The 13894-nt window shown below is 38.5% G+C and overlaps 1 protein-coding gene across 13 annotated transcripts in view; it reads right to left on the reverse strand.

The window, feature by feature from the left end:
* myo18ab (myosin XVIIIA b) overlaps positions 1-13894 on the reverse strand; it is a 300129-nt gene that overhangs the window by 172260 nt on the left and 113975 nt on the right. For all 13 annotated transcript variants that reach the window (XM_059655209.1, XM_059655208.1, XM_059655207.1 and 10 more), the window contains 4 exons: positions 12589-12676; positions 8363-8475; positions 7396-7572; positions 3123-3333 (listed from right to left, as the gene is read on the reverse strand). In XM_059655209.1, the coding sequence (XP_059511192.1) occupies positions 3123-3333; positions 7396-7572; positions 8363-8475; positions 12589-12676 (589 nt within the window). The remainder of the gene's footprint in view (positions 1-3122; positions 3334-7395; positions 7573-8362; positions 8476-12588; positions 12677-13894) is intronic.

Genomic DNA, 13894 nt, shown 5'->3' on the forward strand with positions numbered 1-13894 from the left:
GCCATACCAGGCAGGAAAAACATCAGTACTTGTTAATACCTAGTTGACATCAGTCTGCTAGCTAAACTCTCATACTTCTAAATATACAAAGTTGATAAAGGATACAAAACAGGTTGCCTATGTGCTACTAAAATAGGGAAAGGTCTGACTAAGTTGCTAAGATTCCTCGGAAGGGTTAACAATGTACTATATCGTGGTGAGTATTGAGTATGATCCTTAAATTCATTTGCCATGCCTACTTTACATCAGCTATAAATTTACCTACCTTTTATTCAGTTTCTGTGCCAATTTCAATCATCCAAATTAGAAAGAAGAATATGAACACATCCTTGGGGTCTGGACTGACCACAATTCCTGGGATGCTTTTTTTTGTCTTCCACAGGCTCAAAATCCTTCTTCAAAAATCCGTAAGGAACCATTTTATTTCACCATTAGTAATCCACACACTCATCTCTAATGATTCCACGTTTACCTTACCGACTCTCTTTTTATATACATAAAATCTGTTCTGATGTTTCTTACTAGTTTACTCTTACATTCTAATTTCTCCCCTGCTGGCTTCTAAACTTCTCCCAATTTTCTAGTGTACCATTAACTGATATGATAGTTTACACTCTTAATTTTGTATAAGTCTTAAAATCCTACTGCATCCCTTTTGTTCCACTGAGAAAGAGGGACTGTGTGTCATTGTTGAGTTAAAACTATCTATCATAGCTCATCTATACCATTACCTTTTAATATATTTTCCAGTCCACCATAGCCAACTCTATTTTCTTATCTTTGTAATTTCCTTTCTTTACAATGAAGGACTTAAGAAACTAGTTTCAGACCAAAGGTTTTCACCTTTAAATAAACATCAATTCTAAACATTATTAACTAATCCTGTCTCTTTGAAAATTATGAGATTTAAAATAGGCCCATTTCTTATTTAAATATTTTCTAAGAAACCATCATGAACACCCTCCATCTTGCAGGCTACTTCTGAATTGTTTCATCAAAACTAGAACTTGATTAAAACAGCACACAATTTTTCAGTTTGTACATTCAGGCACTTCACACAGAATAAGTAAGTAATGTTAAGGGCTATAAATTACCCCCACCAGTGACTTCCTTCCTTTGTGGTTATTTATCTCTATCGTTCTGAGCCACCATAATTTGTCACAATGATATCAATCCCCATCCTTCATGAACAGGGATACCCAACCTCCTTTTCCTTTCCTTTCATAATGCTAAATACCTTAGAGCATTCAGTTTTCAGCACTTGACACTTTGCAATTACAGCAAAAAGTTCCATTTTCTGAATAAGTGGCGTGATAGTGTAAATTTCAGAGATTTAATAACTGCTCAAGAACTGAAGGAATCAGCAGCAACTCTGTATGGAATAAACTGTTAAGGGACAAGGACAGTTATATGTCCAGGAGTTGGAGAAGTGAAAGCCAGAAAAACAAAAAATTGTTTTAACAACTGCTTGATAAATGGCAGCCATAAGTTATGTCACAAGGACAAATGGCTGCCCTGCAGGAGAACTTAAGGAGTTAATCACAGAAAAGCTGTGTCTTCAAACAAACAGTCAATGCTAAATGCAATAAGAATAAAGAAGCTATGTTTAAGAAGGCAAGCTGCAGACTTGATGGTTCCAGAGCAGTAATCAACATTGAAGAATCTAAAGGATCACCAGTAATGTCACACCACAAATTTGACAGATGGAAAATTATATAAGAATTCAACTCCAGAATTCCTCAGGAGCAGAACTCCAAAAAACAACACTGCACAAGGATCGAACTCTAGACATATCCAGAGACAGACAGGGTTGCTTGGAATCATAGCTAAATTCCACCATTAATTGTGCACTAATCAAGTTGATTTGTGAGGCTTAACTTGCTTACTTGAGAGATTTTATTTTTGGTTGCTACATGCAATAAAGTTTAAATAATTGTTTCAGTATTCGATTGTCTGTAAGATTTCTTAAGTAGCCAAATTAAAAGGTAAATTACCCACAACTGTGGGAATACTTCCAAGAGGGAAATCTACAGCTGAATAAGTTAAGGAAGTCCACAGGCTTTTCCAACAATCTACTAGCTGACTAGGTGCTAGTGGACTTTCCACTTCGGTTAAGACTCTAGTTAAGGAACCCCTGCCTGGATCTGCCAGGCAAGAAGGAAGAACTTTCAAAATTAAAAGGACAATCACTCACAGCAGTTAAAAAGTGCTGTTGAAGGACTTCTGGGGTTTGGTGCCTCAATTGGCTATGCAGCTGCTGGCTCAGAATTTAATTCCAGTAAAGGCACAAGAGTGACAAGGCTCTGGTTTGTCACTAACACTCCAAATTACATTCAATTCCCACCATCAGGCCCACAAGACTACATCCCATGTGTCTATCACAGCTTTAATATCATGTCCTTTTCGTAAATATCTGCGTGATCTATTGCTCCATCCTGTCATGAATTCTTATTTGTCCTCTCTCTCCCACTCTGGTTATTACCATAAAAATACCCTAATTTACTGCCTTGTCCTTTTCTGGTAATTCCTAAACCACTCTAGGTAAATTTCCACTCAATTATTCAGTTTAAAATCCTTGCCACAACCCTAGGTATTTGATTCCCCAGCAATGTCCTAGTGCAGTTTAAAGTAAACCCCCATCCAAAGGCTAAGCTCTCTCTTTCTGCTGTACAGTGCTTCATCAAAATGCATTTCCTCCTGTTTTTTTGAAATATATATTCAACTCTCTGAATTAGTTATCTTTTCCCAATTTGCTTTTGGTTCAGATAATAATCCAGAATTCGCTTCCTCTGAGAAGAAGTCATCAAGGGTGATGATAAGGTAGCATGCACCTTTTCTACATTCTTATCGGATATTTACAAGCTAACATATAAATGCAATGTTGCTCCAATTTTACAGGTTTTTAGTGCTATACGAGTATTTGCAGAAGCATGGGTCTGTTCTCTTCCCTTTTTGAATGTACAAAAATAGTATTGATAAAAATCAAATTTAGATTTGATTGTACAAATGTACAACTGAACATAGCCAGAAATAACACAATGGAGGATTTACATTTCAACTACTTATTATAATAGGAATACCAAGTTTCAGACAGATTAAATTTTTAATTAGTTTTTCCCTACCAGTCACAACTTTTCCTGTGCTCCCAGCAATTGTAATCAGATAGTGAACAAGATGCTGGCTATTCGTAGTTTTACCACTGCCGCTTCTGCCCAACAGAACAATGGATTGGTCCTGCCTGGTAGTTAGCAAATTTCGGTAGGCAGCTTGCGCGATAGCATATACGTGTGGAGAGGTATCTTCTCTACGTAATCCTTTAAACATGTGCATAACCTAAAATGAATACAAGAGATTTTGTGTATATCACCAAGGAAAGTGCCAAAGTATTTAGAACAAGGCAATCATCAATGTATTGCATTTGCTTGCATAGATTTTCACATATGGCTGTTTGAAATAAAATAGAATTAAATTTCCTAGGCAATTTTAAATGGGTGATGTTAAAACAATTCTTGCCCTATTCTGATTGTTACACCAAAAAATAATTAGAACAGCTACAACTTAAACCACACTCTGCAAGTGAGGATTTGTTAACTCACAATACTCCAGTGAAGTGAAGAAGCACTCATACCTTGGAATGAGTAACAGCAATTCAAAATGACAGCACAACTGATTTCAACGAAGCACAAATTCAATATTTTTTTTTAAATTAAGCACCATAAACATTTGTCCTACATGTAAACTGAATGCTAACTAACTTGACTGAGTTTTTGGAAGCAGTAACTAAGAGGATTAATGAAGGCAAAGTGGTGAACATGATCTATATGGGCTTAGACAAGGTGTCAAAGTTCCTCATGGTAGATTGGTTAGCAAGGTTAGATCACATGGAATTGAGAGAGAACTAGCCATATGGACATAAAATTGGCTCAACGATAGAAGAGGCTGGTGGTGGAGGACTGCTTTACAGAAACCCTGGCGCAGTGGCGCGCCACAAGGATCAGTGCTGGGTCCACTGCTTTTCATCACTGACATAAATGATCTGGATATGGTCAGAGGTATGGTTAGTAAGTCTGCAGATGACACCAAAATCGAGGCGTAGTGAACATCGAAGGAGGTTATCTCACAGTAGATCAGGATCTTGATTAGATGGGCCAATGATCCAAGGAGTGGCAGATGGAGTTTAATTTAGATGAACATGAGGTGGTGCATTTGGAAAGGCAAATCAGGGCAGGATTTGTACATTAATGGTAAGATCCTGGGGAACAGTTGCCAAATAAAGACTTTGGAGAGCAAGTTCATAGTTCCTTGAAAGTGGAGCCACAGATAGATAGGTTAGCGAAGGTGGTATTCGGTATGCTTGCCATTATTGGTCAGTGTATTGAGTACAGGAGTTGGGAGATCATATTGCAGCTGTACAGGACATTGGTTAGGCCACTCTTAAGTGTGCGTGCAATTTTGGTCTCCCTGCCAATAGGAAGGATGTTGTGAAACTTGAAAGGGTTAAGAAAAGATTGACAAAGGGTGTTGCCAGGGTTGGAGGGTTTCAGCCATAGGGAGAGCGTGAATTAGATGAGGCTATTTTCTCTGGAGCATTGGAGGTTGAGGGGAGACCTTGTTAGAGTTTTACAAAATCATGAGGGATATGGATGGTAAATAGACAAAGTCTTTTCCCCAGGGTGGGGAAGTCCAAAGCTAGAGGTCACAGGTGTAAGATGAAAGGGGAAATATTCAAAAGGCACCCAATTGGCAACTTTTTCATGCAGAGGGTGATGTATGTGTGGAATGAGCTGCCACAGGAAGTGGTAGAGGCTGGTACAATTACAACACTTAAAAAGCATCTGGATTGTTATATGCATAGGAAGGTTTGGGAGGGATATGGGCCAAATGTTGGCAAATGGGACTAGATTTATGTAGGATATCTGGTTGGTATGAACAAGTTGGACTGAAGAGCCTGTTTCCATGCTGTACACCCCAAGACTCTACAACTGTGATTCACTGTATGCAGTTCATGGACATCACCTGCGAATTTACTTTTGCCCCGAAAATAAAAACAAACTGTGGTTAAAAGGTGCATTTTTGCAAAGTGTATCTTGTAAACGAAAGGTCATAAAAGTGTGGACAAATCAACTCTAGTTCTGTCCATAGTTCCACCATTAAAACTTAAGGCAGAGATGAACATGCCTTTTGTTGTCCTTTAACAGAAATTTACAAGTATTTCCAAAAGAAAAGTTTCTAAAATAATGGCCAAAAATTTCAGCAGGTTCAGGAACTTCTTATTCACAAGTGATTGGTGAATTAAAATCAGTAAGTTTTCAAATGTCAATCATCCCTTAATTGCATGAGTGTCACTATCATGCTACATAAGTTCAGCATTCATATAAGACACAAGCTGGCTGCCTGTTATAACAAAACCAATTCTGACTGGTCAAACTGCTTAAAGGATGACTGGATATTGTAAGCGCGAAGGGAAGTTGGAAACAAGAGTTGATTTTTGTCTTCATATTCTGAACAGGAACTGCTAATGCAGACTGCCGAGTCAGATTAATGAATTTTAATTGCTTTCCCTCTGATTGATAAACTATGATATCCAAATGATGTCCTTCACCTATTTTTATTTTGTTAACAGTGACATCTTTTCACTTCTTTTTGCCAGCTTTTGGAAAAAGTCAAGCTATCCCACTTATCTTCAAGCAAGACTTGAATTAAAAGGAGAGGGTCTATACACTTGGACATTTTCCTCCCGGAGCATAGGAGATCGAGGGGAGTGAATTTATAGAGGTTTATAAAATCAACAGACGCATAGATAAGGTAAATAGCAAAGATAGGACAGCAGAGTTCAAACCTTGGGAGGCATTATTTTAAGGTGAGAGGGGAAAGATTTAAAATGGACCTGAGGGCAACTTTTCAGAGAGGGCGGTTCACAGGTGGAATAAAAAGTCAGAGGAAGTGGTAAACACAGGTACAGTGACAACATTTAAAAGACATTTGAAGAGGTACATGAATAGAAAAAGTTTAGAGGGAAATGGGCCAAATGCAGGAAAATGGGACTAGCTTAGTTCAGGAAAACCGGTTGGTATGGACAAGTTGGACAGAAGCGTCTGTTTTCATGTGGTATGACTCTATAAATCAAACTTGCATTTTGCCGTGACGCGTGTTCTAAAGGAACATAACAAGTTGTTGCCACTTTCTCCCACTCCCACAATCATTCCCCAACTTAAAAATACCAACAGGTTCAGATCAAACTGAAAAGATCCTTGCCATTTTCGCACATTGGTCTCATTTTTATTGTGTGTTCCATTCCGTGTCCAGCATTTTTGTCATTTCAGAGAAGCCAGTCCCAAAAATTGTTTGCGAGTACATTAATATGTATGCATTGTTTGGAGACTCACAAATAACATGCACACCTAAATTTATATTTTTATTTGAGAAAACAATGGACAATTTTTGGTTTTGAAATCCTAACATCACAATTATATATTTTCACGAGAAAGGATTTTAAGTGTTAACCAGTTTTGTTTTATTATTCATTCATGGGATGTGAGCATTGCTGGTAACGTCAACATTCATTGACCATCTGTAATTGCCTTGGAAGAGGCAATGGTGAGCCACCTTCTTGAATTCTTGCTCTAGGAATACTCAGTGCTACGAGGCAAGCACTTTGAATTTTGACAGAATGAACGAGAAGCCAATGCAATACTCAAGAAAAAGGAAAATACTGCAGATGCTGGAGATCTGAAATCGTAAAATATTCAAGAAACTCAGCATCTTTGGAAAGAGAAGCAGAGTTAATGTATTGATTCCAATGACTCTTTCAGAACTAAAAGGAAGCTGAAAAACTGTAAATTTCATGGTATTGATAAAAGGGGAGGTGGAGCGAGTGGAACTAGTTACATGGGTGCCTGGAGCAAGGCATTAATCAAAAGGGCGGACGGTATTCATGCTCTGAAATTGTTGAACTCAATATTAAGTGATGTAAAGAACATGAACTGAAAATAAGGTGCTGTTCCTCCAGATTGCAATGGCTTCACTGGAATACTGCCCAGCAAACCTAGAACGGAAATGTTACCATGACAGCATTCATGAATTGTCTGTACTATTGATCCACCACAGTACTGCATTCATAACTCAGAGTTGCTTAATTGATCATTTTTTTCTAACCAGGAAAACTGTCATTTTATTTAAATTGTTTAATTAAACAAATTTGACTTTTTGAAAGCAAAAAAAATTGAAATAACAGTTCACTTTATGACTCTTAGTGTTTAGACCATGCATTCCTCATATTTTATACTTGATCTACAGTTGATTAAGTTAATTGATGGTGCCTTAGCAATCAATATTGTACTTCAACAGACCACAGTAAAATAAAAAATATTCGTAAGGATTACTTGAAAGACATACCTTCTCAGAATACATTGAAGGAGAGCTGAGGGGATTCACCACTATCAAATTTGATCCCGCATAAGTGTGGATCAGGTTACCCCCATAACGTTGGCGTAATGTATGCAGAACATTTGATTCATTAAGGTACAACAAAGATGCAAGATCCTCCACTCGGTCATAGGTTGGTGGATTTGCCTGATAAATGTAACAATAAGTAAGCAGGGAAGGAAAACTAGTTTTGTTTTTTCCAAAGACTAATAAATGGCAGAAGAGTTGTCCCAAAAGAATGGGCTAAATGAATGGTCAAATTAGCATCATAACCTATTTGCATCTTGAATTTGTCCTTGTAGAAGTACAGAATAAAGTGTAGCTTCTCATAAGGAGAAAAATAAAAACAAACGTGTACGTCATGCATAGAAACAGATTGCCATTCTTAAATGTCTTCAACTAGGCTAAAGAAATCTATACCAATAGCATTTCTAATTGATTTCCTCAAACACCCTCCATATAAATAAAACCAGACAGCTTCAGTGCAGATTGGCAGAGATAAGCTTGGGATATTCTCCCCTCCACCAAAAGTGTACAGAAGCACTCCTAGGCCCCTATTAAGACAGTCTGATAAACTGACAAGTTTCCTGCGACTGGCAGAAAAAGTCCAATTTGTATTAGCATCATAAATATTGCACTAAATTACTGTTTTAAATATGCACTAAATGAAGCTCACATGTATTAATACGACCTTGTGCATCACAACGGGTTTACAGACACTCATTTTAATTAGACTGTAATTGCAGTGGTTTAGAGATGTATAGACGATTACATTTATATTTACCATATTTAAAAATCTACCCTTACAACTGGAAGCAAAATAACGTTAAACAATCCTTCAGTAATATATGAAGGGTGTCGAAATTTATTTCATAATAAAACCAATAACAGAAAAAAATTCCAGTCAACTATTGTTTTATCGAATTAATGAACTTGCCTTTTCCACATCATCTTCATCTGCATCAAGTATTGTTCTATCATGATCCAGTATTATCCTTACTTTACCTTCTGGAAGGTTGGAGATGCCACCATCAGTCTTTATGTAGGCAGCTTCAACAAAAAAAAGTAAATTAGTTGAGAATATTACGTACTCCAAAAACATAATTTTATGTATTGCTGTTCACTATATTGTCTGCGTAATTGAAATGTCTGCCATTCACAGAATCATCGAATCTTTACAGGGCAGTAAGAGATCATTCAGCCCATTGAGTCTGCACCGATCCTCTGAACAGCATCCAACTCAGACCTAGCCCCCTATCCTATCCCTGTAAGCCAGCATTTACCACTGCTAATCCACCTATTCTGAACATACCTAGACACAATGGACAATTTACCACGGTCAATCTTCCTAACCTGCACATCTTTAGGCTGTGGGAAGAAACCGATGTACCCAATGGAAACAAACATTGAGAAGAATGTACAAACTCAAACAGTCATCAGAAGGTAATATTAATTCATAAATATTCATGGTTGTTTTGTATCTGCTGAATACAGGGCTTCTGTGAACTGAAAACAATGACAACAATGATACAAAATGCCAACTTCAGTCTATCTTTTTATTTTTCTTTCATAGGATGTGGATGTTGCTGGCTGGCCAGCATTTATTACCTGTCCCTAGTTGCTCTTGAGAAGCTGGTGGTGAGCTGCCTTCTTGAACCGCTGCAGTCCACCTGCTGTGGGTTGACTCATAAGCCATTAGAAAGGGAATTCCATGATTTTGACCCAACGACAATGAAGGAATAGTCAGTGCCTTGGACAGGAACCTGAAGGTGGTGATGCTCCCATGTATCTGCTGCCCTTGTCCTTCTAGATAGAAGTGGCTGTTTGTAATGTGCTGCCTGAGAGTCTTTGGTGAATTTCTGCAGTGCACCTTGGAGACTGTACACACCGCTGTTATATAGTGTCGGTGGTGGAGGGAGAGGATGCTAATTGATCCAGTGCCAATCAAGCAGACTGCTTTGTCCTGGATCGTTTGAGTTTCATTGGCCTTGCACACATCTAGGCAAGGGGAAAGTATTCCATCACACTGCTGACTTATAGTCTGTAGATGATCGACAGGATTTGGGGAGTCAGGAGGTGAGTTATCTGTCGTAGTATCCTAGCCTCTGACCTGTTTTGTAGCCACTCTGTTTTTGTAGCAAGTCCAGTTGAGATTCTGGTCAATGGTAACTCCCAATATGTTACTGGAGGGCTGGTGGGGGGGGGCAGGATTCAGTGATGGTAACACTATTGAACGTCAAGGGCCACTTGTTAGATGGTCTCTTATTGGTGATGCCAGTAGCCTGACACGTGTGGTACGAATGTTACATGCCATTTGACAACCCAAACCTAAATATTGTCCAGATCTTACTGCATTTGAGTATGGACTGCTTCAGTACATGACAGTACATTCAGTATGTGAACATGGGCTCCTTCTACCTAGTCCACTAAATTACAGCTGTGCAAATTAGATATGCATAAAGTAACAACTGAGGAATCAGTTAAAACAGCATGATGACTTAATCTATAGCAAAAGACAGCTTCCAGTCTCGTTTTCCAGATCTTGATTGGATGAGAGGGAATTTCTACAAGAAAAGCAATGCTATGTACACTGATTATTTGGTTATTTGGCCCAGAAATTGTGCACAGGATGAATATCAAAACAGGAAAGTGGACTGGTACAGTGGAAAAGCATAAAGTTAAAGAGAAAGACAAAGGAAGAGAACAATAATGTACACCATTAAGTCCCACATATCTGCCCCCCTCCAGACACACTTTTCTGGACGGACTTAGGAAATGGAATTCAACCCAGTGCTACTTTTCAAACTATTCGGACGATTCACATGCATTATCCAGTATCAGGATTTCGGCAGAGTCTTGACATTCATCACTCAACTTACATACCACTTCCAATGAACTTAAGGCTGGACTATTTGGACCATAAAGAGGGGAGATAATGAATAGGTACATTAATTGCAAGGCTGTGACCAGTGGTACCAATAAGGATCTGTGTTGGAGCCTTTGTTATTCAATTAATTCATTAAGAACTTGATGAGGATATCCACTTTGGTAGCAAAACTGGGAAGGCAGATTTTTACCTGAATGGCTAAAAATTGATACAGGGGAATGTCCAATGAGGCCTGGGTGTCCTCGGTTACCAGTCACTGAAAGTAAGCATGCAGATGAAGCAAGCACTAAAGAAGGTATGTTGGCCTTCATTACAAGAGAATTCAAGTTAAGGAGCAGGAATAGCTTACTGCAACGATACAGGCCTCGTTCAGATCACACATGGAATAGGTACAGAGTCAAACAGCACAGATACAGGCCCTTCACCCAATTCATCTGTGCTGACTCAACTGAACTAGTCCCATTTGCCTGCATTTGGCCATTCCTCTTCATTCATGTGCCTGCCCAAATTTCTTTTAAATGTTGTAAATGTACCCACCTTTACCACTTCCTCTGGCAGCTTGTTCCATATACGCACCACACTATGTGAAAAAGTTGCCCCTCAGGTCCCTTTTAAACCTTTTCCCTCCCAGCTTTGGACTCCCTTATCCTGGAAAAAGATCTTGGCTAGTCACCCAGTCTAAGCCCCTCATGATTTTTTGAACTTCTATAACATCACCCCTTAACCTCCTATGCTCCAGGGAAATAAGTCCTGGCCTTTCCAGCCTTTCCTTATAGGTCAAACCCTCCAGTGTCGGTAACATCCTTACAAATAATTTTTGCACCCTTTTCAATTTAATGAAATCCTTCCTTTAGCACAATGACTACAATTGTACACAGTACTCCAAATGTCACCCTACCCAAGCTGTGTACAGCTGTAACATGACATCCCAACTCCTGTACTTAATGCTCTGATTGATGAAGGCAATGTTGCCAAATGCTTTCTCCACCACCCTGTCTACCTCTTACACAACTTTCAAGGATGTACGTATGTGGTCTTGGTCTTGTACTTGGACACACTGTTCGATAATTTTCCCAAGGGCCTACAATAATTGTCTAAGTCTTGCCTTGGTTTGTATTAGCAAAATGCAACATCTTACATTTATCTGCATTACACCCCATCTGCCGTTCCTCAGCCCACTAGCACAGTCTATCTTAGATAACATCCTTCACTGTCCTTATCAGAGGAAAGTAAGAAGTGCAGCGGTTTACCAGACTGAGTTCTGGAAATGGTAGGACTGACAAATAATTAGGATTATATTTACTGGAGTCCAGAAGAAAAGGGGGAATCCAGGTACACATCATTAAAAAATGTCACAATAATGTCCAAAACAAAACAGAAAAGCTAATAGAATGCTTATCTTTTCTATCTAGAGGAACAGAAAATGTGGTGACATGGTAGCACAGTGGTTTGCAGGGATCCAAGTTCAATTCCAGCCTTGGCTGGTTGTCCTTAGAGAGTTTGCACGTTCTCCCCATGGCTGACAGTTTCCTCCAGATGCTCCAGTCCTCCCACAGTCCAAAGAAGTACAGGTTAGATGAACTTGCTATGCTAAATTGTCCACAGTTTCCAGCTATGTGCAGGCTAGGTGGGTTAGCTACAGTAAATAGCATGTTACAGGGATAGTGTAGGGGGTTGGGTCTGGGTGGGATGTTCTTTGGAGGGTCAGTGTAGACTCAATGGGTCAAATGGCCTCTTCCTGGACTGTAGGGTTTGAATGATTCTATGAAAACAATACAAGGAGGTAGAAGTCATACTTTTGCTGCAGAAAGCCCTGGATAGACCCCGCCTAGGCTTTAAGCAGTTCTGGGGATCACATCTTAGAAAGGATATTTGGCCCTGGAAAGCTTGCAACATTAATTTACTACATTAATATGTGGGCTTCAACAGTTTAAAACTACACAGAGAGACATTACACAATCCAGGGGTATATTTCTTTGATTTAGAATTTTTTAAAAATTGATTTAATTGGCACTTCCAGGGGTCAAAGCAAATAGGAAATGAAGCTATTTCACTAGCTGGAGAATAAAGGACTAAAGCATAAGGTCAGAAATTACAGGCAGATCCTTCAGAAATGAAATCAGGAAATAACACTTCATGCAAAATGTGACAGAAGTTTGGAACTCTCACAATGACAACTAATGCTAGATCAATTCTTTGATTTAAAACTGAAGTTAAAAATAATCAAAAGTATGAAGGAATAAGTTAATGAATTTCAAAAATCTGTCTGAAATTACCTAAAGAAAATCCATCTTTGTGAACCAGCCACACCTTGTCTGCTTCATACCATGCTTGTTCTGTAGCAATCTGCTCCTCAGTCTTCAACTATAATTGGAAAAGTGGGAAAAGGAATATCAAATTACTTGACAAACTAAGGATTTGCATCTTGTAATCCATTTCAAAATGTATCTTGCTATATATTCTCTTATGGAATACAAATCTGGTCAGGCACTTACAAAGGTAGGTGATAGTTTATATTAGACTACTTTGTTGTTTTTTGCCAAGCTTTTGTCCATTTCTCAACCAAAAAGTTTCCTTGTCAGCTTTTTTAGAACATGAAGAATCAACACATCACTGAAAGTTCAGTCACTAATATATTTGAGTTTTATTACATGAAGGAATCTCATCCATATGATGCAGAAATTAGACCTACATAAACTGGTTGAATAAAATGTCTAACACTGCTTTGCCATGGTGTTACAATTATCTACATAGCTCAGTTGAGTCTGGGTGAAATTTGTGTCAAATAGCACGTGTACTTAGGTCTTGCAATGCTGACTGTTTAGACATTACAGTTCACATAGCATAAAATTGTAGTGGCAAAAACATAGTAAATAATGCAATTGAAACTGTAGACTAGATGACTAAGTATCTGTAAAAAAAATTTTTTTGGAGAATTTTACTAATAGCAGCTACATTACTTCCACATCCATTTATATCCTTCATCTGTTAGCTTCAACCCAAAGGGCTGAACCCAATTATTAAGCCTGCAAATGTGAAATGTATGGGCAAAAGTGAACTTGATCGCCAGTCAGAATGAAATAGTATGCAATCATTCCCTAAGAGAAGACACAATTGGTCTGGAAGATCTTCTATCCATACGCATCAGCAAATGTTGCACAAGTCTGAATCAGTTGTTTGTAGGGAGTGATTCTCAATAATGAGGAAATACCAATCAGAACAAATCAAGAAAACTGAATTTCAGATTTATTTTCCAACGGCAATGCAAACAAGGTTTTGCAGGTGTTGGCAAAGTGACCCTTTCAAGAGTAGGATAACACAAAGATGAAGACTTAATAATCTCAATTTTCACATCTGTCAAACATTTCCCACCAAATATTGTAGAAAACTCTTCGCAGTCAAAAGCAAAGCACTATGGATGCTGGAAATCTGAAAAGAAATCCAGAAAATACTGGAAATACTCAGTAGATGCGATAGCACCTGTGGAAAGAGAAAGAGACAGGTTTCAGATCTATTCACTCATCAGGCCCTTCTAAACAGTCAACTGGAAAGTTAACAGGTCTCTCTCCACAGCTGCTGCCA

The sequence above is a fragment of the Stegostoma tigrinum genome, chromosome 27 (genome assembly GCF_030684315.1).
Source record: "Stegostoma tigrinum isolate sSteTig4 chromosome 27, sSteTig4.hap1, whole genome shotgun sequence".
Lineage (NCBI taxonomy): Eukaryota > Metazoa > Chordata > Chondrichthyes > Orectolobiformes > Stegostomatidae > Stegostoma > Stegostoma tigrinum.